At 37.1% G+C, this 26,225-nt stretch overlaps 2 protein-coding genes across 2 annotated transcripts in view; one reads left to right on the top strand and one right to left on the bottom strand.

The window, feature by feature from the left end:
- LOC134844447 (double-stranded RNA-specific adenosine deaminase-like) overlaps nucleotides 1-17,665 on the bottom strand; it is a 296,612-nt gene extending 278,947 nt beyond the window's left edge. Inside the window, exon 1 of the mRNA XM_063861142.1 lies at nucleotides 17,654-17,665. The gene's annotated coding sequence lies outside the window, so the exon portion shown is untranslated. The remainder of the gene's footprint in view (nucleotides 1-17,653) is intronic.
- Nucleotides 5,132-25,652, top strand: LOC134844446 (vacuolar protein sorting-associated protein 51 homolog). The gene is made up of 15 exons (XM_063861141.1): nucleotides 5,132-5,155; nucleotides 13,801-14,140; nucleotides 14,355-14,670; nucleotides 14,899-15,120; nucleotides 16,099-16,413; nucleotides 16,700-16,805; nucleotides 17,204-17,230; nucleotides 17,797-17,977; nucleotides 18,312-18,517; nucleotides 21,208-21,330; nucleotides 21,518-21,742; nucleotides 22,037-22,171; nucleotides 24,285-24,448; nucleotides 24,725-24,848; nucleotides 25,091-25,652. The coding sequence occupies exons 2-15, from the start codon at nucleotides 13,855-13,857 to the stop codon at nucleotides 25,310-25,312; spliced, it is 2,652 nt and encodes an 883-aa protein (XP_063717211.1). The 5' UTR covers nucleotides 5,132-5,155; nucleotides 13,801-13,854; the 3' UTR covers nucleotides 25,313-25,652.
- The last annotated feature ends 573 nt before the right edge of the window (nucleotides 25,653-26,225 follow it).

Here is a 26,225-nt window from a genome sequence, read left to right as displayed (position 1 = left end):
GCGGAACCACTACTCAAACCTGCCGAGATCGTGTTTATTTGAACCAGTTGCAGTGGAGAACCTCGGAGGTATCGGGGAAGACTCGTAAAAAACTCTAGCAGCAATCGCTAAGAGAATTGCCCTGGCGATGGGAGAAAAGAGATCGTTCGCCTTCCTAAAACAGCGTATCGACATCGCCGTCCAACGGGGAAATGCTGCATGCGTTGCCGAGGCGCTCGAAATATCAAACTTCAACTCTTAATTTTTATTTTGTTTATACAAACGCTTTTTATAACATTGGTAATTTACCTCTTCTCTTCTTCCTGAAATGTCATTTTCAGATAATGAGAAGCTAGGAGTTGAGGGAAAGGGTTGATCCATCTCCGTTGGATATGAAGATTTTTTTTTACTGAACAAAACAATAGTCTTACGATAATTAAGTAGTAGCCCTGTTCTTACTAAGGACCCCGTGGTCTGGGGATTTTGAGATACAGCCATGAGCTCACTATTTTCGCAAGACTTAAGAAACCAAACAAAAAGTAGTATAATTCCTAAGAACAAAGAAAAAACAAAAATAACAGAGAAAAAAACAAATATAATTTTAAAAAATATCTAAAATTCATCACACCAGACGAGATGTGATCCAACCCTCCCATTTGTTAATGTTAGATGTATTGTGTTCACAAGCATTTATATCAAGCAGGATCGTAACGATCAAAATTGTGACCTGTTTTTGGTGCCTGTATTGTTGGATTGAGTATTGAAGCACGTTAATGCTAATTTGCGCTCAATCCGGAAGGGTCCCGGGTTTAGAGCGGAAGACTGGTCCGGCAAGGAGCAGCAGGAAGGGTCTCAAGGACAATAACAATCGACTGCTGAGTATCGTTAACAAGTTTTGTGTCTCTTTTGGTACAGAAAGTACGATATCAATCTGTGGGGGGCTCGACAGTGACCACTGTAGTGACCCTCCGCCGAGTTGCGAATTTCCGAGTCAAGCACCTTAAATCGGATATTGAACGGACCAGGAGGGGTATAATAAAATTAGTAATACTTTTAATACTACTCGTAATTTATATTCCTACACCATTTTTCAGTCCTTTTCTGTCTGCCAGCTTTTACTGCTCTACCGAGTCACCACCTCGCCTCTGAGTCTTCATATTGAGTTTCATGCGAGAAAAAACAGGATTGTAACAATCAAAATTGTGGCTTGTTTCTGGTGACTTTACTGTAGGGTTGTTTGAGTATTGAAGCAGGTTAATGCTAATTTGCGCTCAATCCGCAAGGTTGTTTTTATTTTAGGTTGTTGTTTTTGTGATGTTTTTTTTCGCCTTTTCAATTTTTCTATGGACTAAATGGCTCTTGTCCTATTTTCTCTCGACCATTGCTCGAACTGTTTTTGTTTTGTATCTCAAGTAGTGCGAAGCTCTGCTTCGTGTCTGTGTAGAAATTTGCTTCCTCCTTTCAGAGAAACATGACGGTAAGAGAATTGACCGTGTCGGCAGCTGTGATTATTTATGTTACCAGTTTATCGCTAGTCAAAGATCAGTATGGCATGCGGAACCCTGTTAGTCCTCAAATCGGCTCAAAATTCAATTACGTGATTAAATCACAAGGCTGGTTGATAACAGTTTTCTCCTACCTTCTTCTCCAGAGAAACAAAAATATAGCTTCTATCGTTCAGGGTTTGTTATACACGACCAATTGGTATGTTTTCACTCGTTTATTCAATTTGACTCATTACCTCACAAAATCTTGTATCCAAGATGGCATTTCGATACAAAGTTCAAAGGCTGAGTGTATCAAAGCTGGACTAGAATGGTACGACGGCTTCGATATTTCAGGACATACTTTTCTTCTGACTTTTGCTATAATGCTACTCCATTCCTCTCTGCGTCAATCCGAGGGAGCATTTTCATTCTCACTGGTTTTTGGCCGATTGTTTAGCTGCGTCTATATTGTGTTCTGTATTTTCATGTTATCAATCACTGCTCTTTACTACCATACACTACCTCAGAAGGTTGTAGCTGCGTTGTGTTCGGTCTCGTCATTTTGGTTTCTGAAAATCAATATCCAGAAGTTACAGTACAGAAGCACAGTTCTCAGTAGAAGTAAAAAAACTGAATAATGTTTTGAATAATTTCAAAAATAGTATTATTACGTTTGCGATTAGCAAGCGGCGATATCAAGTCGGAAGATAAACTTTTTTAGGTTAACAATTTATCTAACAAAATCACTTCGTCGAAAAAATCTTTCATCAACTCTGTTATTTCGTCAGCGAATATATATATATATTTAAATCATCTTTGTATATGAAATTCCCCTTCAGCTCAGATTTTTTATTTTTTGTTGATTGTAAAATTACGAATTTCGACTTTGCATACGTTCAGTTTTTCATTTTTTTGCCCAAAAGGTTTTTTTTTGGCTTAACTGCTTCTCATTGCAGCGTTTCAAGGTCGGAAACTTTCTTATGCGTGCATGTTTGGGGGAGGAAGGAACTTAGAGACTTTTTTTTTACTGTTACAGCTTATAGTTACAGCTTATAGATTTTCCTTTAAAGCTGGCAATTGTCCTTCTTGAATTGTTAACCCATAAACGAATATCATTTGAGATAAGAGTTGGAAAATTTTACATTTAAAACATGTTCAACAGTGGTTTTTGTCTGAGTTTGCCGGCTAGCTTACATGAGCTTATTGTGATAGCGTATTGCAAGTGTTTCGAAGCTCCACTCGTTTCTGTGTTGACATAACAATTATTTAGTACTTCTAAACAAAGTGAAGACTCTTTAAAGTTGCAGTGTGTTAAGGAGTAAATCAATGCTTATTCGGGAATATTACTATGATTTTTTTGGGACCGGGTTCAGGTCTGTTTTGTTTTCAATAATTCAAAAGTTCTACACTTAGTTTAATTTTTTAAAATAAAACTCGAGAAAATAACTTCATATATTTCGCTGCAAAAAGCCTAATCTATTATATATTTAAATGCGGGCTTCACTATCTCGCCATGTTTAAGCTTTTTCAACGTATTATTTTTGCATGTTTAAGCTATATCGTATATTGCAATGGTTAAGAATTTTTTTTCGATTTTCCAATCTATCTATTATTATATATTTAAATGCGGGCTTCACTATCTCGCCATGTTTAAGCTTCTTCAACGTATTATTTTTGCATGTTTAAGCTATATCGTATATTGCAATGGTCAAGAATTTTTTCGATTTTCCAATTTGATTTTAGTGGTTGTTTTACCGAGTTTAAATTAAGCAGCCCAATATCGAAACGTATTATTTTTGCATGTTTAAGCTATATCGTATATTGCAATGGTTAAGAATTTTTTTCGATTTTCCAATTTGCTTTTAGTGGTTATTTTACCGAGTTTAAATTAAGCAGCCCAATATCGAATTAGGGGTTGCGAATTTGGCCTCCAATTTTGAATGCCCGAATCATTTTCATTTTAGCTAACGAGATAAGACGATTTTTGAGATTTTTGAAATTTCAAATAACAAAATAATTTAAAAAACTCGAAGTTCCCAACCCTGTAGTTGGGCGCTGTCAGAGTACTCTAAGGAGTTACAAATCTTGCCTCCAAATATGACTGTTCAAATCCTTGTAGTTTTCGAGATATGACGGTTTTTGTAATTTTTTCAAAAATTTTCAGAAAACTTGAATGATTATTGTTTTTTTAAAATCTGAAATTCCCAACCCTGAAGTTGGGTACTGTCAGAGTACTATCAAGGATCGCGAATCTTGCCTCCAAATATGATTGCTCAAATCGTTGTAGTTTTCGAGATATGATGTTTTTTGTGATTTTTTCAAAAATTTTCAGAAAATTTTAATTAATTATTTCTCCAAATTTGAAATTCCCAACCTTGTAGTTGGGTGCTGCCAGAGTACTCTAAGGAGTAACAAATCTTGCCTCCAAATATCACTGTTCAAATCCTTGTAGTTTTCGAGATATGACGTTTTTTGTGATTTTTTCAAAAATAATTTCAGAAAACTTACATTAATTTTTTTTTGCAGAATCTGAAATTCCCAACCCTGTAGTTGGGTCCTGTCAGAGTAATCTTAAAGATTGCTACTCTTGCCTCCAAATATGACTGCTCAATTTTTTGTAGTTTTTTTTCTAGATATGACGTTTTTTGTGATTTTTTCAAAAAATTTTCAGAAAACTTAAATTATTATAAGTTTTTAAAAATCTGAAATTCCCAACCCTGTAGTTAGGTCGTGTCAAAGTACTCTCAAAGATTGCGAATTTTGCCTCCAAGTGTGACTGCTCAAATTTTAGTAGTTTTTGAATATGACGTTTTTTGTGATTTTTTTCATAAATTTTCAGAAAACTTAAATTACTATTATTCTTTTAACATCTGAAATTCCCAACCCTGTAGTTAGGTCCTGTCAGAGTACTCTCAAGGATTGCGAATCTTGCCTCCAAATATGACTGCCCAATTCTTTGTAGTTTTCGAGATGTGACGTTTTTTGTGATTTTTTCAAAGTTTTCAGAAAGTTGAAATTAATTTTTTTTCGAAATTTGAAATTCCCAACACTAGTTCGGTGTTGTCAGGGTACTCTAAAGAGTTGCAAATCTTGCCACATGCAAATGATAAACGCGACTGCTCAACTGCTTTTAGTTTACGAGATGTGAATTTTTGATTTTTTCAAAATTTCTCAAAGAACTTATCTACAAAGAAATTCAAAAAATTTGAAACTACCAGCTTGATGAAGATACAGCCTTATTGTCAGCGTACACCCAGGCGTCTCAAATCTTGCCTCTTAATATGAAAGCTCAAATCCTTTTAGTTTCCGAGATAAGACGTTTTTTTTTTCATTTTTTTTTCCGGGAAACTTAGGTTTAAAAAAGTTCACAAAATTTTGGATTCCTTACCCTATAGTAGGGTGCTCTCAGGGACTCTCAGTGGTTGCAAATCTGGCCTCCAAATTTCTCCAGAGACCCATTAAGTTTTTGAGATGACGTTTTTAAAATGGGAATTAAAAAAATTAAAGTTTGTAATTGGGTGCAGTCAGAGTACACTAAAAGTTTGCAGATGTTGTTTCCAATATATGCGGTTTTTACTGAGTTGTCGAAAAATTTCGAAGCACCGAAGGTGCGTTAAACGCTAGTACCCTTTATCGAAACATTATGAAACCTTATTGAGCCTAATTGTTGTGATAAACTTATTAAATAGTGTGTTCCAGATCCAATGGAATTCTGAACGCGCCGTGTTGTGCGTTCCGACCAGCCATCTGCTATCGACTTCTATCGTATTCTGTTATTTACTATCGGACTGGAGTTTATCGAAATGACTAACAAAGAAAGAAAAAACACCGCAAAGTACCCATGTGGCGCATGCGCTGAAGAATGCAAAACCAATACTATCCAATGTTTTGCATGCAAGATTTGGTTTCATCAACTATGCTCCGGAGTACCAGCTCAAGCTGTTACCCATATTGGAAGAGTGAAAGGTTTTGTGAACCTTGCCTCATTACTCAAACTGAAAAACCAGACTGCTCCCCCATTATCCAAAAACAAGTTGAAACAATATCTGCGCAACTGAACGAAGTTAAAGCACAACTGGACAACATGACAAAAGAAAATCATTCTCTCAACCAACCCCAATCAGTGCAGACAGAGATAACAAAACGATCCATCCGGGTTACAGGCATTGAGGAGAGTACAGAAGAAAATGTTTATCACAGAAAAGCTGATGATATGAAAAACTCAAAGATGTTGCATCGAAGCTTGGTTTTCCTGAACTCAAGGTTAACAGCGTTATCAGAGCTGGAAATCTTGATAAACAACGTCATCGAATGATGATAGTGGAACTCACTACCCGCAGTGACGCTGAACTACTAGTCTCAAAGGCTATGATGGATAAACTTGGCACTTCTTCCGACATATGGATATCACCAGACCTCTCAAAAGAAGAAAGATTATTGGAAAGAAAAGTTCTGAAGAAACGACGCGAACTCATTGACGCTAAAACAGATCGGAAAAGAATCGAAGTCCGGAACCTGACTCTATTTTTGGATGGTGAAGCAGTCCCTGTATGACTATGCAGGGCCCCTTCATTACTACTTCTCAATGCCAGATCACTGAAAAAACCAAACGGACTCGCCAATCTTACTGTAGACCTTACTCGACTGAACCCCGATTTGTGCCTGATTACAGAAACCTGGCTCAATGAAACAATTACTGATGACACTTTAAACTTCCATGGCTGTGACTTGTTCAGAATGAACAGAAACTTCGAAGCTTGCCAAAAAACGAGGGCCGGTGGTGTATGTATCTACTCCAGAAAAGAACTCAACGCAGTGCCTTACAACCCGAAGTTCACCGACCCAATCGACGCGTTTGCTGAAGTAATTTGGTTGAAATACAACGGATCGTATATGACGACTATAGTTGGATGCGCCTACTACCCGCCGGACTCAAAAAGAGACAACGCTTTTGCTGAATATATCCTTAATGTGCGTGAAGAATTGCAAACAAAGTACCCGAACAACACCTTCATATTAGCAGGAGACTTGAACAAGTTTAACCATAATCTTCTCACAGACTACTCGGACTTGTACCTACTTAAAAGCCCCCCTACGAGAGATCAAAACCAACTGGACAAAATACTTTGCAGTGACCCAAATACGTATAAAGAGCCACAAACACTGAACAGTTTACTCTTATCGGATCATATGGCAGTGTTTTGCGAACCAACGACTGAAACCAACCACAGAACCAAGATAACTATACGAAAAACGGGCACTCCTGAAAGAATGCGTCTTGGGTTGCAATTACACAAGCTTAATTTAGAGAACCTGGACTACTGCGATGCTGAACAAGCTTTCAACATACTTCACAGAACTCTACTTGATCTATTAGATGTTTATTGTCCCAAGAAAAAAGTTCGACTTTCTAACAAAGACCCCAGTTTGATGACAGCTAAACTCAAGTGCCTCTTGAATAAAAAAATACAAGTTGAAGAAAAAGGGAAGGAACATCGACTCAATAGAACTGGCAGTTAAAGGCGAAATCAAGAATAACCTGACTGGTAATAAACGAGGATCAGAAGCATGGTGGAAAGAAGTTAACTTCCTTATGGGTAGAAAAGATATGGGTCAAAGTAGTAAGGGTGACCCTGATTCACTGAATGACTACTTTGCCGAAATTTGTACAGCCACAAATTATAGAGAACCTATCGTGAGTGACACAACACAAAGAAACACCTTCTTTCAACTTGAATCAAATATATGAAGGCCTCAAAAGAATCCGGAAAACAGCATGTGGACCCGATGAAATACCTTTTTGGGTATGGAGCGAAAACGCACATTCCCTAGCAGAACCGGTCATGAAAATTTTCAACAGATCTCTAGAAACAAATATAGTTCCCAGTCTGATGAAACGATCCAGAATATTCCCTATCCCCAAAGGCAAAAAACCATCAGAAGCTTCCGACTACCGCCCAGTCTCCATCACTCCAGTTATTTCCCGGTTTTTCGAGAGAATGATAAAGAATTGCTTCGTATCAGAACAGTACAACTACTATCTGCCCAGAAACCAACATGGTTTTAGAAAACATGCGTCGACGACAACAGCAATGATTTCGTTACAACAACAAACAGCGACTTTTCAGAAGACCAAAGCCGACTCTGTGAGAATTTTGTCTGTCGACCTCAGTAAAGCATTTGACAGGGTCCAACACCACATTGTCATAGAAAAATTGAGCCAAATCACACCAGAAATAAACCCTTTTACCTAAATTGGGTTGCTAGCTTTCTAAAAAACAGATTAGTTTTTACCGAATGCAACAACAGAAAATCTCGAACCGCAACCATAAGTCAAGGTGTCCCACAAGGCACAGTTTTAGGGCCGATCTTGTTTAATATCGCTACGTCAAAATTAGATATGGAACCAGTAAATACGGCTGAAATGATAAAGTTTGCTGATGACTCCTATACTATCATACCAGTTTATGGATCGCAAGATGATTCTAGAAACGCGATGCAGCATATCAAACAATGGTGTTCAGATAACGATTTTCTCGTCAACGATAAGAAGTCAAAAATTATGACAATACACAGCTCGCCCTCTCAATGTTCACCCTCAGCCTTGAGTAACGTTGAAGATGTCGAAGAAATGAAAATACTTGGAGTTACATTCGATTAGAAACTCACATTCCAGCCACATATCAACAATTTGTGTAAAAAGTTACCAAGTTCATGTTATCTTCTGTCAAGACTCAAAAGTTTTGGAATGAAACTATCAGAATTGGAACATATTTACGAGTATCTAATAGAGAGCCAAATAACTTATGCCTTACCAGTTTGGGCTTGCGCAAACATAACTACGCTAAAATCCATTGACCGTGTTCAAGAAAAGGCAATAAAACTTGGTATCATTAGAAAATTTAATCCTATCGACTCACTAATTGAAAGAACGGATGCCAGCCTACTTCAACAAGCAGGAAAAAACAACTTCCATATTTTACACCATCTCGTGCCTCAACGTGAAGACTATTCCACAAGCCGCCTGAGAAATAGAACGGCACATGCACAATATCAGAAACTAGAAAAACACATGAAACTTTTCCCCCAGCGCGCCACTAGATGCAACCTTTACAATCTTTAATTTTGTTAAGTGTCATGTATTCATAAGTTATATGTGTTTATAACTTAATTAACATTTCTTCTTCTTCTTCTCTCTACATAATATTAAAGTTTTAGTGATTTATGTTTAAAAAGATTGAGATTTTGCGGGACTGGTATCCGCAACTACAAACGTTGATACATATCACATTTTTGCAGCCATCAAACTAAATTGTGGTTTTTCATGCCTGGCATTTAGGATAATTTTTGACTATTGCTAAATGTGGGATATTTTTTGCCTATTGCTAAACCTTGCCAATTACATTTAGGATCAGGTTAATTTAATCATCACCTTGCAATAAGCAAGAGCATTGCAACCGGGTACTAGACTATATTTCCCGTCAAGAACCTTGTTCAGAGATTACGCTTGTAAAAAGTTACCCGTATTCTACTTGCTTTTTTGTATATTTAAATTGAATAATAATTCTGCGTATTGGTATCACCTGAGCATGAGACGACACAGACCGCTATTTTAGAGTTCTGTTTTTTTTTGCTTATTGCTGTTGTTAATTGCCCACAAGGGGCGTGCCATGCGAGCTTGGCTTGAGTCTAAGGAGCATTGCTACTTCATCCGGCTGTAGCCCCAGATCTATTCGGTTTAATTAAATCAGGTTTGAGGGGCAGTTAAAAAGGTAGAGAGTAGTACGGGGAGACGGATAGTGGGGACAGTTTGGGGGTACATTGGGGTCTTTTCTATTAAGATGGGTGTTTAAAAAGGGAAAGTAGCCGGTCTGAGCTGTGCTAACATGCACCGTGTTGAACGAGAGAGCAGTTCCCCAGTCGAGGAAATGTTAAACGGACGCAACGGGAGAACTTTGGTGTTGGGCGCGTCATTGATTGCATTTAATACGGGGTTTGTGTGCATCTTTTTAAGAAGTGGTTTGTAAGTTATTTACATTAGCAAGCTTGCGAGTGTTAGTACGAACCTTCTTGTTTTTCTAACCTAACTCGCAAATTAAAGTGTTTTATTTTTTCGTGGCGCTCATCGTAAAATCACAATCTGTAGCATTGGAAATTTCATAGCATCTGTTCTCTGCTTTATTTTTGGCTAGTGAATTTTTAAGCGTCCGTAGCTGAGCGGAAAGTGCGTGAAACTCATAATCTTCTGGTCTTAGATCAAATTCTAGAGGCAGCCGAGTTTTTACTGATTCAAGGCTTTTTACTAGGTTTTTTTTTGCATTTTTACAGCTGCCTTTGCTTGTGTTCTCGCTGGTGTTTGCGAAACACAGCTTCGCCTCTGTGTAAAAACGAAGTTGTTTGGCTGAATGTTATCGTTAATCGGGTTATAGCGCTTCTCTCAGAGATTATTTTTAGCTTTGATTTGAAAATTGGCCCTGTTCTTTCTGACGCTTGCAATAAGCAAGCGTTATCAAACTGGAATATACTTTTTTTCGGGTGATAAACTTGTTTAACAAAATCAAATGAATCACTTGACTTCATTCACGTGCATACGTGCGATTTTAAGTTAAACTACCGGTCTATTGTTACGACTGGCAGTTCTTTTAAGAAGTAATGTCTTAAGTTTTTGAAGACAAAATATTTGGTTTCAAAATTCGTTAGTCTGATTTTTTTGTCGGCTTAGTTGTCGCCTCACAGAATTTTCTTGTTTACATGATATAATAGAAAAACAAATGAAAGCTTGGCTCACATCAAAATCAAACTTTTTTTTATGTTTCCAGACACACATGGTTTTTATGAAAAGTACTACGCCTGAGGTGGTAAAGGTCGCGTGTTCGAATCTGGCCAGAACTTCTTTTCAAAAAGGAATTTTTTTTCGAAAAATTGTCGACCTGTTGTGTATCTGTTTATATTTGCTACGGATTTTACTAGGCTATAAGAAATTTTTACTATAACTGAAATAGTTTTGATTTGTAACTGTAATTTAATAACTTACTAAGTTTGTAGTTTTTCCGTTTTTTTGCTGGTTTGATTGCCTTCAAGTGTTTTTGCTTATGTTTTATCGAGTAAGTGAACTAGTTGAGCGTCCCTTCAAAGGAAAACTAGATAAAGCTTTTGTGTGTTGCCAGAGAGGGGGGCGTAAAAATTTGGATTTCAGAACTTTCAAAAGTTTTTCAATTGAAAATAATTTTGCTCAACGGGAGTCTAATCAACTTTTAGTTGCCCGTCAATTTTTGTGTCTGTCTGCCAGTTATCGTCTTTTTGTCATAATGAATATCATTTCAGACAAGTTTCTGAAAGTTTTGTTGTTATGGTTTTTTTCGAAATGTTCTAAATCTTTTTCGACTTAGTAACTTTTGTTTGATTTTCTGTCTGCTTGCTTGCAATGCTATATGTGTGTTAACAGAATCACTTGATTCACTTGGTATCTTGGTTCAAAAAAAAATGTTTTTTTTTCTAAGCGTCTCCGACACATAGTCTGGAGGTAACGATTACGACTGGGACGGCTAAGGTCTTGGGTTCAAATATGACCAGGGCCGTTTTTTTAACGGGATATTTTCCGTTTCAAAAAAAACTGTCTGATTTTTGTTTGCTTGTTTTGTCGGCTTAGTTGCCGCATCGTAGATTTTTTCTCGGCTGTTTTTTTTAGTTGCTTTTTTGTAGTCCTGCAATTTGTAATTCTACTAATCTTGACTTCGGATTTTATCTTTTTTTTACTTAAAAATTGTTTCGGCCTAAATGATGTCGTCTTGTATTTTATCGGCTTACAAACTTAATATTGGGTGGTTCGAGGGATCAATAATTTGTATGTGTTCCACCGGATTTCACAGTACGTTAATTTGAATTTTCAATAAACGCCGTCGAATGTTTTTGATGTGTTTTTGGAAAAAAGAACATCATTCCAGACAACATTTTGAAGTTTTTTTAGTTGTGATTCCTTTGAAAATGTTTCCGTATACGTTGGACTTAGTCGCTTCCTTTCTTTTTCTGTCTGCCAGCTTGCAATGCTGTTTTTGTGGAATTGGGAGTGTTGCGAAGCTCCTCTTTGGCTCTGTGTTGTAAAATTTCGAATTTTTCGGCTATTCGATACCATTGCATATTTTTCGATTCCCTTACATAGATCCGTGGTTCAGACTCTAATATATGATAAGACTTATCATATATTAGAGTCTGAAAAACTGTCGGGCGAAAAACTGTCTGAAATAGAAGAAGCGACTTTTAGTCGCAACACTCTTTGGCTTTCCATTTTCCTAGCCACTACCAAGAAAAGATTTTGTGCTCCAGGCAACGATTTTACCAGGTTGGGATTGAGGACCACGTGGGTTTGAAATTGGATAGTTAGCAAGCATACCAAACGTCAAAACATAGCCAACAGACAGATGGAAAAGGATCAATGAACATAAGAAAACATTAAAAAACCTGACTTGTAAAAGTAACAATGTATGGCCCTGAAGCTCTTTTCAAGAACAAATTATGATTGATACTAGTTTGATGAAATTAACTAATTTTGAAAAAAAAACTGGATGAAAAGTTGAGTTTTTTATCTGTTAGAAAATCTGAAAATTAGAATTAACTTTCGAAACTTCGTGACCTTTACACTTCTGCTGGCCGATAAAGGCGTTTGCCTTATCTTTAACTGAAAAAAAAAACTAAATTTGTAAAAAAAAATCAGATCTCGAAAAATTAAACGAGCGTGAACAAATTTTCCTGAAAAAAAAAAGAAAATAAAATCATTAGAGTTCTTATATTAATATTAATATAAGAACTCTAATGATTTTATTTTCGTTTTTTTTTTCAGGCATAGCGATTAATTGCAGCAGGAGAAAAACTGTCTGAAATAGAAGAAGCGACTTTTAGTCGCAACACTCTTTGGCTCTGGCTTTGCCAAAGAGTGTTGCGACTAAAAGTCGCTTCTTCTATTTCAGACAGTTTTTCTCCTGCTGCAATTAATCGCTATGCCGAAAAATTAATTCGGATCATTGGAAAAAATTTATATTTGTTAAAAGTTTAGAAATAGTTAAAGAAGCAAAGTTAAAGATAAGGCAAACGCCTTTATCGGCCAGCAGAAGTGTAAAGGTCACGAAGTTTCGAAAGTTAATTCTAATTTTCAGATTTTCTAACAGATAAAAAAATTCTACTTGCCTCTGTGTTGAAATTGGGTAACTACCCAATTTCAAACCCACGTGGTCCTCAATCCCAACCTGGTAAAATCGTTGCCTGGAGTACAAAATCTTTTTTTCTTGGTAGTGGCTAGGAAAATGGAAAGCCAAAGAGTGTTGCGACTAAAAGTCGCTTCTTCTATTTCAGACAGTTTTTCTCCTGCTGCAATTAATCGCTATGCCGAAAAATTAATTCGGATCATTGGAAAAAATTTATATTTGTTAAACGTTTAGAAATAGTTAAAGAAGCAAAGTTTTGTAGCATTTTTGACTAGCAGGTGTTTTTAGAAATCTGATTTCAGACATAATGTGCCAAGATGTTGGAGCTGCGATTGCTGTTTCGTTACTTGTCGTTTTGCTATCGTATTTTGGACAAAATTGCTTAGCTGCTGAAACATTGCCGTCCACTGTTATGGCTGGAAATGATGTTGTGCGTTCTCTGGGATGGCTTCTGACTATGATCTGTTATTTTTTACTGAACTTTGACAAGATTTTTCAATCTGTAATTTTGGTAGCTGTTTATACAACTAACTGGTTTTGTTTAACGCGCTTTTTCGTCTTAATTAAAAGAGCTACAGAGAAATGCTTAGCTGCTTACGATCTTCCATCAGAAAGTTTGGATCATATCGGAGAAGAGTCTTCATGCATGTTAGACGGAGGCTACTGGGTTGAAGGCTTTGACATATCGGGGCACACATTCCTGCTTAGTTTTGCAATTTTGTTGCTATACCCTGTTATTTTGCCGACAAGCTTGTGTAAATTATTGCGCCGCTTATTTGCCGGGTTTTATTGTTTGTTCTGCGTATTTATGTTGACTGTAACGGCGCTTTACTTCCATACGATGAATGAAAAGGTTTTGGCTTTGTTTTTCTCGATTAGTTCTTTCTTTTTGTTGAAGCGATGTGTGGTCATGGCAAGAGAATTGTTGGGGCAATGGGTTAAAACTGCTTGAAGAACTCAAAAATACGGTGCTCTAAGTAATACATAATCATAAATGTTTAAATTCAGAAAAGTGTAGAACGAATTAAATCGAAAATTTTAAAATCTAAATGAAACAAATTTTACTGGAACTCAATGAAAATCAATTTGCTTGTACATAGTATAGGCCAGTCCATTATCATTTAGCTGCCTTCCAGATCGAAATGGTAATTTAGTAGTAAATTGTCAGATTGGTTTGTAATAAAAAATATATGGCTTCATCACCTGCTGGTGGATCCGCGACGGGATCTGATGGCCGTCGTCATCGCGGAATGCTGGCGTCGTACTATGGGCTTGCGGCAACTTCGCCTACTGACTCACCGGAGAACGCAAGTGGATCAGAAGTTAGAAGCGACGCTGTAGCCGTAAAGGCCTCGGAATCTCTAGACCCATGCGATTTGGACTCTTCTGCGTTCAGTCCAGATCTGTATTTGAATAAGATCAAGAAAGAAAAGAGTCTGACTGAGCTAATGGACACTGAACACGAGATGGTCAGACGTGAGTTTTGAGTTAATACTGACTGGTTTGTTGGGTAAAGGATTGAAATACTAAGATGATTCATTATTCATTTCAGTTTTTGCCTCTGTTTTGCACTGCGCTTACAGTTGTTTGAAAATTATGATGCTGATTAACAAGAAAACCGATATTCGTACTCGAAAACATGTGAGCTGAGTTTTTGAGCTTTGTGCTTTGAAAAAATGCTGTTTTTCAGAAATCCGGCTGCTAGATAATGACATGCAAACACTAGTGTACGAAAACTACAACAAGTTCATCTCGGCTACGGATACTATCAAGAAAATGAAGACCGATTTCCATAAGATGGAAGAGGAAATGTCTGAGTTGCGAGAGAGTATGGGTGCAATCGGGAGGCACTCCCAGAGCATAGACCAGTCTCTCCACACTGGAAGAGACCAGATCCAGAAATTGAGTGGGGTGCACCGGATGTTGAAGAAGCTGAAGTTGCTGTTCGAATTGCCGTCGAGGATATCAAACTGTATTGACGTTAGAGCTTACAATCAAGCAGTTAGGTTAGAGTTTAGAGTGAAAGTATGGTATAGGAGGAGGGGAATTTCAGGTAGAACTCAAAAAATCAGCAACCTATAGAAAAAAGGTAAGGTTAGTCTCGGGAACCCTACCCACTATCAGAATTGATTTCGACTGAAAAATTTAAAATTGCTTGAAAGTTGGACTTTTTGAACTATTGAAAAATATTGTAAAAACGAAGGTTGAAATTTTCAAATATTCTATTTTTGCAGATACTACACGAAGTCTTCGAAGATCCTTGAAAAGTACGAGCACATCTCGTCGTTTCGAGCAATCAGAGAAGAATGTGATGAAATCATAGTTGGTCTAGTGAGTAAACTAGAAGCACAACTGGGCGAAAGAAGTGTGTCACCCAGACAACTGTCACAGGCTGTGGAGTTGCTATTGGAACTAGGACAATCTCCGTCTAAACTATGCGCTCAGTATTTGCTACAGTGAGTAGTATAAACTATGTTAAGACGAAATTTTGGTAGCAGTTAAATCTCAATAGCTCAAAGGGTTTTTTATTTCTCTGATATTTACACTTGCGAGAGCATGTGTCTTGTAATCGGGAACTAGACTTTTCTTACGCATTCTTTTTTTCACATCTCTTCGAGTCCTGGGATTGAGTCTCTTCTTCTCTTATTTTCGAATTCTGGCCGGGGTTCCAATCCTGCCCGGACTATGTTTTTTTTCAGCATCAATGAAATTGACAAAAAATTCGAGAAAAGTTGAATAGTCGGACTTCTGTTTGTCTGTTCTAATTTTGCCGGCTAAGTTGGCAGATAACGGATTATACTTGTGCTGCTAGCAATTTACATTGCAGTTTCAAGTGCAAGTGTTTTTCTTTCTATTTTCATGGTGGACTTGAAATAATTTTTTTTTTCATATTTTTTTGGTTCAGTTGGTGTCTGCTCAAAGATTGTCGGCTTTGTTTCCTCTTCATAAATTTTGCTTCGTTGCTAATTTTATGTTCTGGCATGTTTGACAAAAATGAATTTCTATCGAGACATATAAACATTTAAATTTTCGTAGACAAGGTTTTTTCCAACTTTTTTTATTTGTTTTGGTCATATGTTTTTTTTGTGTTGTATCGCGAGTGGTGTGAAGCTCCGCTTTGCCTCTGTGTATGAAAATGGGCTTTTTTGAAGATGATTTATCCACTATGGAAAAGACTAACATACTTTTCAGCTCTTCACAGAACCGTTGTTGTGCCCCTGGTGAAGTTTCTCAACGACCATTAAAAAAACTCGAACATTGCAAGTTAATTAAAAATTTCCTGAAGGAAAATTAATTGTCGAAGTTAATTCAATGCTGTACGTTTTCATTTGTCAATATAGAGGCTTCAGAGTCAAGGTTTCATTTTGGAAAAAGTTGTAGTCGGCTGACAATAAATTCCGTTATTTGAGATAGTGTCTCAAGTAATGTTTCAGTGCGCAAGAAAAGCTGGATGGTGATCTAGCTCAACTCACAGGTCAAGTGAAGAGAATAATCCCCCAGAATACATCTCCAAGTCAAGAGCAAACAACGGACAGTGAAAAAACGAAAGCTCAAAAAGACGAGTCGAAACTTCCGGGCGGTGAGGAATCAGAGAAGGAGGGAAAGAAAGGAGGAGGTGGGAATGAGTTCAAGGAGGATATGTCAGGACTGTACATTGATGTTTTGGAGTATGTCGACATAGGTTGCAATGGATTCGTCACCAATATATCGCTGGTCATCTCAACCTACCAGAACTTGTTCATGAAGACGTAAGCCTGTCAAACCTTCCTTCTCAAGAAAATGAAACAATAGATCAACGATCTAAGTGAAATCATTTGAGCTGCACTTTTAATAATTTTAAATCAGCTAATGCTCTTGTTAATTGCGTCGCGCATGATTTAAAAATTTTTAAAAAAGTTTTCAAATTGCGGATTTTTTTGTTCAGAAAAGATTCAAGAAATGGTATTTATCACATGCTTGAGCAAATCGCAAGGAAAATTTAATATAATAGTAAAAAAATCTTAGTAGCTAGGTAATTAAGTTAATGTTATTCAGATCATCTGGGGATGTTTTGACCGAGATGACTAATCAGCTGAATGAGTTCGCTCAGTCCAATTTGGAGAGATATATCGACTTGATTCGCCAGAGAATTGAATTTGAAGTAAGTCGAAATTTGATGTAATGACGTTGACGTTGACTGGTAAATCATAGAAGTTTTGACGTTCACTATCAGTGGTAATTCATAGAAATCATAGAAACTGTAAATCGTAGATTTTTAATAAAGAAAGATTTTCTGAGTTTTCATGACTTCTCTTTAGTTTTGGTTGTGGTGATGGATTATTTGCCCTTTATGTCAATTTAGTAAAAGAATAAACTGGCTGTCATTAACGAATTCTTATAAGTTGTTCAATAGGTTACTTATTTTTATTTATTAACATTCAAATTTCGACTTTCAAATGATCTCCAGTGTTCGATAATCAGCGCAGCATTTTTTGTGTTATGCTGGTTATAACGTACCTGTTTTGAACCTATGTTTTATATGTCTTCTCCAAATTTCAGTTGTCGGAATTATGTGGAAAAGAAGACGTAAGTTTGATGGTTGTGTTACACCCTAGTTTGTTGAAATGTTCTTGCATCGAAATAAAACACCATAGAGAGCAGTTGTTCAATTGCATCTAGTGTTTGTCTGTTTGGTCTTGAATAATGTTCGAAGTTTCATTTCGTGTCCAGACCCAGTTGAGATTATTGAATTTATGGCATAATTATCAAAAAAGTTATTTATCCTCAAGGTCAATGACCAGGAACAGGATGTTAAAATCGTGACGTCCGTACCTGATCAAATGAATATTCTTCCCTTGAAACAGAATTTAAACCCTTTTTAGTCATTGAAGCAAAATGAAATTTGATGTGAATGGCAGTTGTAGTTTCGAAAAATTTCGAACCGTTTTCTGCATTACAAATGACTGGTACTCATCCCTAGTAAATCAATTATAGTAAAGCACATTTTGCATTTAATAAGTTGCTTAGCATGATGTACGAAGCCAACTTCACTGTGAATGAGAAAAACTTTGTAGCGAACGTCTCCCTCATCTTCACCGCCTGTGTACGAAGACTTCCAGTTTGAACGTCTAAAGTTTTAATTTGTCATTTAGGTAGAGCTGGGCAGCACTGTGTTCCTGGTTCGGGCCTTGGATAGGTTCTACAGGCGAATTGTGCCCCTGGACAAACTGATCTCGACCCTGGAAGTGGGAAAACGCAGTCTGGCGCTCATATGTCACGCGGGCAAAGCCATGTGCAATAGATACTACCAGATACTTCAGCAGTACTTCCTCGGTTTGAAAACTCAAGTTCCTTTTTAGGCACTCTCGGAATTATTCTAGTGTAAAAAGAAGTTTTGCACGTAAATGTGACTTTTCGAAGAAACACTCCGGCTTTGAAATTGGAGTGAACGGTTATATTAACTTAAGTTGCCTTTTTAAATGGACATCAAAGCTGCTGGTGACGCTGAAATGTTATCTTGAACTCCAATGGGACGCTAAATTAAAGCCGCTAAATTCTTTAATTAGAAGAAAATCTAAGTTCTGATGAACAAAATCAGTTGTATTGCATGAAATCCTTCAAAATTCTAGCCTGAAACCATTTCTTTTGACCTCAGTTTTGTTCGCAGACGGAGTTCTGACTCTTCGCCAGCAGATAGTGCAGCAACAGCAGTCTCATTCGCCCAAACACATCGTGGCATCAGTTCAGTCTGCGGGCGGAAGAGTGGGACCCTCTGGATCGTCAGCCGGAGGCAGCATCACTCTTTCTGACATGCTGGCAACTTTGGAACAAAATGTGGTGGAGAAATTGAAGGCAGTGCTCACAACTTTACATGTAGGTTGAATATAATGTTTATACTTAAATAATAAGATGAGTCTGCATTTTGATGGTGGATTAGTTCACCATGGGTCAAAAAACTTGCCGGCACTACTTGGGGTTGCTCCAAAGAAACATTCAGCGTAACTTACAATGTAATAGGAAGGAGTGTTCTGAACTACGCAGCTCCAATTTGGACCCCCACACTTAGCTACACCAACTGGCAACGTTTACAAGTAAAGTAAAACAACGCCTTAAGAACAACTACGCGATGCCTAAGAATGAGTGACATAACACATTTGCATGATGAAACTAAAATTCTACCGGTTAAAAAACACAATGAAATGCTTTCTAAACAGTTTCTTCTCTGGTGCTACTAGGAGCACAGAGCTGACCACCACATTGCTAACTACAAAGGTTTTAATCTGAACATCAGACAAACCTCGAACATAAGTTTAAACCTGACATTGAACATTTGCTTAACGAAAACTAGGAGAACGTCTCAAATCTTGAATATGTTAACGGGATCAAAAACCTTCACACAACAGAAGTATGAAATTTTCTTAACGAAAAGTCTAAGCTACTTGGTAGAATACCTCTAACTTTATCTCCAAATGAAAGCAAACTTGACCGGAAAACTTGATGCACACTTTCACAGCTGCGATTCGGATACTCAACTCACCTCAGCTACCACCACAGGCTTAACAGCAATATACCCGATGTCTGCCCAAGTTGCTACATAGGACCACACACCACCGATCATCTGTTTAACTGCCGGGTACACCCAACCTCACTTACCATCGAGAGGGAGAATCCCGAAGAAGCTGCCAAACATCTGCAGCTTATCACATAACCCCACGTAACGGGAGTTTTTCTCGGTCCTCCCCACCAACTAAAAACTGCCCGCTTGAACCAGGCATGGAGTTTCACTCGGTTCTCCGGACGCCGAAAAACTTGGCCCCTAGAACGGCTTTCAATACCACGCCGAAACCTCCCTCTTGAGTGTGCTATACAGAGAGAAGGTGCCGACACCAGCACAGAGACGCTATCAGTGGAAAAGGTGGTTCCCCTTCTACGTCGGTTTTGCCGCTAGAGACACTTGGGGAGCTGCTGTGATAGATTGAACGAGACGAAACCAACATGACCAGACAGGAACGAAATTTCCTCAACTCTCTCTATCGCTCAAACATAATCAATCTCTCTAATTCAATCAGAAGCTCGAAGCAGCGATCGATGTAGCTACAACAACAACAAGAAAAACAACAACAACCATGGGTCTAGAACCTTTGAGAAATGGAAAGACAATTAAATTTATATTACGTAAAACAATAACCACTCAATGAAATAAAATCATTTCGAAAAACGAATTACAGGTTGCTGTTCAAAAGCACTGAAGGCTTGAACCACACATCCAATAATACCACAAAATATTGTGATAGTTTTTTCAATTTTTTAAAAATCCTTTAATAAAAATTTTTTAACTTTCGAAAGGCACGATGATGCTATGGGTTATGCACACGTCAAATAGGCACTGCTATGGACAGGATACGACAAATAGGTTAAAAGCAGTTGGATTAGAATAATCGAATAATAGAGTCAGAGCAGGTTAAGTGCGTCTTTTTTGTAGAATTATTAGATGCGAACAAAAACCATTATTGTAAAAATCATACTTTTAAACTTTTTTCCAAATATGGATCGAGTCACGATTGACAGTGCTTTGGCATGATGTACCACTTGGAACTATCTGAACTTTATCTGTGGTACCTAGTTTTTCCCGGAATAAAAAATAGAGTAAAGTTGAAAAACTGAAACACTCGAAGACAGAGTTTCTCTCCACTCTGAGTGGTCGGAAAACATTAGTTGAATTACCTTAAATTAGTGCAAACAAGTTATGCAAAAAGTGCTTTGTTCCGACCATTGAAAATGGGGAGGAACTTTGTATTTGGGTGTTTTTTTTCACGCAAAATCAGGTACCAAAAATAATCATTGGACTGGGTTGAGTGATATATCATATTTAATCACCTACAGTCGTGATTCGAACCACAATAAAATTTTGTAAAAAATTCCCATTTTCGAGAAAAACCGATTGTTGATTTTTTTTCAGTTTTCAAGTAACTTTTCTGAAAAAAAGAACGTCTTTTACTTTTCTTATTTTACTATGACTGTCGAATTTACCTAATCTCCAGTTTTTTGTTCAGCTCCTTTTATCACACCACGCCGAAAAAAACGGCAATAATTTGAAAAAACTTGTTGTATTTTTGTAAGACTACGGTCGGAACATTCTATGCCATCTGCATAGTAACCGGCTGTCCTTGTTTTGTTCTGATTTTGTCTACCTTAAGGAAAATTATCATAGGGTCAAATGTGGAATCATATAAAAGCCCTCTTAGTCGTAAATTGGATTCTGAAAAAGTATGTCAAAAGAAGTTTTCTGTGTTAAGAAAAACAGGTCAGAATTTAACTTTAGTAAGTGAAGTTTCCTACATTTTGTCCTAATGTTATGGCCATTTCTAGAAAAAGAAATAACAGAAAGTTTAGACATAAAATTGCGAAATGAATTTTTTTTTTGTCAACGTAGATTGTTCATTCTTATATCAGTTTGGTCTTAACATTCTGTGCTATTTGGATAGCAACCGGCTATCCTTGTTTAACTGAAACATTCGATTTTGATCTCTTTGAATCTTTGATTTATACTGTTGATGTTTCAGTCCTTTGCGGCTCCCGACGTGACATTTGCCTGTCGCCCGGAATTCAGTGACGAGTTCTCCAAGAGTGACGTCAGGGAAGGAGTAGTGGTGAAATTCATCAAGTTCGTTCTGCAACATGCCCAGGTGAGAAGAAGACTTCTTCCATGTAAAATTTCTATGAGATAGAAATAGCTGATAGCAATCCAGCACTTTATTTCTGCAAAAATCATTACCCTGTATTTTTCATATCTGATCTGAGACAAATACTCGTTTAATATATCCTATTGTGCAAAATATGTCAAAGAAGGATTAAAAACATTCGATGTTTAAGGAAATGAGTGAGAAAATGGAGCAGAAGACAGTGTCTCAATCGCCCACTATTCTGGCCGTGATGTCTCGACTCTGTCTGGACTACAACCAGATGAGCATATCATATATGTTGTCCATAGCCGACGAACAGTTCCGCATAAAAGACAAGTCATCACTGACACCTGTTGCTACCCTATCCAACATGGCACAGGCAACCGCCAAGAAGATAGTGACGCATTTCGTCAAGGTAATAGTTATTCGTATATTGTGATTTATATTCCACTTGTGGCTTGTAGTCATGTCGATCATGAATCCTGATGTTAGTCGTTCTTTCCTTGTTTCAACCGTAATCGTAACGAGGTTTGTGCTTTTCGTCCTGTGCTGAGCTTATCTATGATTGCATTTCGCTCATAGTTTACATCGGAAATTATCTGGATACTATAACGCATAGCAAGCTAGATGAGACCAAGCAATAAGTAGCAGATTAGCATTAGGATTGGATGTTGGACATGTGATTTTTCAATTGTGTTGTTTTTTCCAGGTGCAGGGACTGCACATCAGTCTTATGATCCGGAAGAGTGTGGAGACGAGAGACTGGATCAACACCATCGAGCCCAGAACAGTCAGGGCAGTGATGAAGAGAGTGGTGGAGGACATCACCAGTGTGGACAAATATGTAAGATAACTCCTAATTTGTAACTCCTGGCGATAAAGTTGTTTGGAAAGTATTTGCTTTTGAAAAGATTGATGGGTTGTGTACTCTCTCCAGAGTCTCTTCCATTGCTTTTCCACTCGCCCAACGCATGAGACTGCTGGGCTTGAGACGGTGGCATTTTTGGTTCTCTGGCTGCGTGGTTGTTTCGTGCTCCTAACGGATGCTAGGCACAGGCTGTTGTCTCCGACAATATCCAAGAATAACAAATATTTAATTCATTATTTGCGTTGTCAGGCCAAATAATGAATCAATTCTTTATGACTCATTTGCGTTTTTAGGCTTCACTTGATTTTCAAGTGTAAAAGAACGAAGTGATGATTTTTCGTTAATTTTTTTGAGGAAAAAGTCGTAAAAGCTTCAACTTAAGAAGTGCATTATACATAATAATGCATTTATGAACGACTGTAGGTTTATATGCAATTTCTAAGTTCAATTCAACTTTATTTGGTAAAAGGTAAGCAAATAACGCTCTCCAAATGCGAAAGTGTAAAGGTCATGAAAAACGTGATCGACTTCTAATTTCGAAAGTGGAATTAAATTTTAAGATTACCCAGCGAAATAGAAAAAACACTTGTTGATCCAGTGATCTCAAATTGGGTTAATTTTTATCGAAAAAGGGCTAATCATAATTTTTTCTATTTATTTACGTTTATTGACTCTTTTCCAACTGTCTGTTGGCTTGTTTTTTCTTCAAAATTCGAAAAGTTTCAATCCATTTTTTTGGTTTCCTCGTTTTTTTATAGACTTTTCCAGCCATCTGTTGGCTATGTCCATACGTGCTTTGCATCTATGAAAATTTTTATTTTTCAGCTTAGTTCATGGTTTTTGAGCTTAGGACCACACCCATAAACTGTTTGCGGGCTTTGTTTTTTCCCCTGTTGCATGTTTTAATTTTATTTATCTAGGATCTTGTTTTATTTGGGAATTTGTTTTTGTTTCATCGTTTTATTTTCGTTTTGTTTATTTTCAAAAAAGCTGTGGTGAATGGAAGTTCTTCAGGTGAAAGTATTTTGAGTGCTTAACATGTCTATTTTTAGTGCCATTTTGGATCACTCTATGGATGTTTTTAAACAATGGGTTTTTTTACACTAACGAGCAGCGTAGTGTATTAGTACGAACATTATTTTTTTTTCTTAACCGACTCGCAAATAAAGGTGTTCATTAAAAATGTTCACTTATTTGGTGGCTTTTTTATCACGATCTGTAGCCTTTGAAAATTTAATAGCATTTGTTCTATGCTTTATTTGTTTCTAGTATTTGTGATTTATTAAGCGTCCGTGGCTGAGTGATTAGTGCGTGAGACTTATAATCTCTAGGTCGTAGATCGAATCCGAGACGAAGCCGAACTTCTACTAATTTTTTGTCGTGTTTTCGCTAGTGTTTGCGTCGCCTCTGTGTAAATGGGTGTTTCTGGGATTAAGTAATTTTTGGGGTTAATAAAAAAGTGCCTCTGAACCTCTCTGGTCTTTCCTTTGAAACACCTCCTGGTACCATGCTTTCTTCAATGAGTTCATCGGATTGATAGTTTTTAAGAGTCGATGAATGTAATTCAGTCTCTTATATAGGTTGTCATGAGTTTTTCTTAGTTTTTCAGAAAAACGTTGTAAATTGCTCTAATATTTTACACTAGTGTATTCATACATATTAATATATAATAATGTTTCTAGGTGTATATGCACTATATGAGATCAATTCAAGTTCATCTCATAAAATTTAGGTAAACCGCGCTCTCCCATTATGGTAAAGGAATAAGCGCGAAAAACGTGAACGACTTCTAGTTTCGATCTAGATTTCAATGTTTAGATTTCCCGGAATAAATATAACCCATGGATCCAGTGCTCATAAATCAGATTAAAGAAGTGCACATTCAAAGAGTTTTAGCTCCATATGTTTTCAAAGAGTTTCATATATTTTTTCGAGATTATATATTTCTTTTATTATATATCAATCCATTTTTTTCGGTATCCTTCTTTTTTCAGACTTTTCCGAATTTCTGTTGGCTATGTTTTACCTATATTTGTCGCCAATTGTTTATAGCGACTCAGATAGGTTCAATAATTGACGTCTATTACAGGTGGGTCAGTTGTACGAGGAGGGCAAGAGGAAGGAGCGAAGCAGTGATTCGGGTAGGAGAAGCTACTCTCGATTCGGAGCCAACACATTCTCTCCCTCGTCTGCAGTCAGTGGCACTGCAAGCAGAAATAGAGGCCCATACACACAAAGCAATAACGCCGCAGGGTAAGATAAGAGACCATGACACAATCTTTTAATGACTAAGTATCGGCGCCGCGTTATAATAACAGATTTTTTAAAAAAGGTTTTCAACGGCTATTTTAAAAATCATGATGATATAATTATGAAATTTCATGTCGAAAATTGTCTTAAAACTTTGAAAAAAGAGCCGAATCAGTTCATATTTTCAGGAAGTTGTTTAAAATATTCATATGGCTCACTTGGATGCTTGTTTTTCTGTAAGGTTCTAAAGAGTAGCATAATCTTCTTGACTTGTTACAGGAACTTTAACACTTCTCTGATCACGAATATCCAGAAGCTGTTCTCAGAGAAGGTAGACGTCTTCATGGCAGTCGACTTCAATAGAGTCTCTATCATGACTGGAATTGTCAAAATTTGTCTCAAGGTTGGCTTCAGATCTCCGCGCATAAAATATAGTGAACTGATTACTTTCGAAGGGAAGAAGTGCGATTTTAATACCCGAAGATGATTTTTTTGTGTAAATTTTATGATAGATACTTTGTTGTTGGCAAAAGAAATTGAAACAAACGCTTCAATAGCTAAATTGGAACGGTTCAATGAAGAAACGTTCATTCAATTGATTGAACCCTTTAAAAATATTCTTAAAGATTGCTTAATCTGTTTTAGACGTTGCTTGAATGTGTGCGAGTGCGCACCTTTGGCAAGTTTGGACTCCAACAGATGCAGGTGGACTGTGCGTACCTGCAGAACTTTCTAGAACGCTTCGTGTCAGATGAGCTCATCGTCAACTGTCTGTTAGAAGAAGCAGTGACAAGTGCCGCTCATCGATGTCTGGATGCCGCGCCGATGGAGCCAAGTGTAATTGAGCTTATATGCGAAAGAGGATAAAAGCAAAACTTTCGGTGTCAATATTAAATCGAATCATGGAAGATAATGAAAACTTGATGCATGAAATAATAATTGTAGTTTTAATCATTGAAGCAGATATTCTCTTCAACTTGAATATACCAAGTCCCAGACGTGGTTTTAAATCAACTGTATATGCGAATTGTATTCAAATCAAAAATTGTAAAAAAAAACCCAACCTTAGGAGGTGCAGTTAATGTTTATTGCTTTGTTAAACTAAATTATGGAATTTATATTAAAGTTTGTCATGATTTTTAAGCCTTCTCGAAACTGCGATTGGCAAGGATCATACAACCGTATTCTGCCGTTTAAGCCTTAATGAACGAAGTAATTTATCGCTTATTTAGGTCGTGTGGTTGCTTTAGTTTTTTCTTCAGGAAAAAGTCTTAGAAGATGTTCGCGATCAAGGTAGATTGCTCGTGGTATGACTTTTGCTTTGTTTTTAAATTCAATTAAAAATCATTTAACAAAAGAAAGGTAAACTAGGCTCTCCAATAACAGTAGTTCAAATGGCGCAAAAAACGTGAATGACTTTCAGCAGGGCTCACGTCACATATTAGTTGTTGCATATTTGACTTGAGGCTGGATTTCGAATGCGGATTTTTTTAAGAATTAGTTAGTCTCTGTGTCTTTGTTGCAGGTGATCCGAAGGCAGTCTTCGCCTCTGTGTTTACACTTACGAAGCGATATGTAATAGTACGAACTTTCTTTTATCCAACCTAAGTCGCAAATATTGGTGCAACTTTTGGGGCACCTGTACAGCTTTTTGATAGCATGTGCTTTGACATATGATTGGTAATAAGTTCTCCAACTCAATATAACCCGCAATATTTTTGAAAATATTAAAGGTGGCTTTATGCTTTCAAACTTGATACAGGCAAAGTTGGTGTGGATG

This window comes from Symsagittifera roscoffensis, chromosome 4 (assembly GCF_963678635.1).
Source record: "Symsagittifera roscoffensis chromosome 4, txSymRosc1.1, whole genome shotgun sequence".
NCBI lineage: Eukaryota > Metazoa > Xenacoelomorpha > Acoela > Convolutidae > Symsagittifera > Symsagittifera roscoffensis.
This window is presented reverse-complemented; position numbering and strand designations above follow the sequence as displayed.

Bases quoted from the DNA above. Each gene is read 5' to 3' on its own strand.
- LOC134844446 (XM_063861141.1), top strand. From the start codon at position 13,855: ATGGCTTCATCACCTGCTGGTGGATCCGCGACGGGATCTGATGGCCGT. The intron at 14,671-14,898 runs GTTAGAGTTTAG...CTATTTTTGCAG, and splicing joins GCTTACAATCAAGCAGTTAG to ATACTACACGAAGTCTTCGA. The intron at 16,806-17,203 runs GTAAGTCGAAAT...TCCAAATTTCAG, and splicing joins GCCAGAGAATTGAATTTGAA to TTGTCGGAATTATGTGGAAA.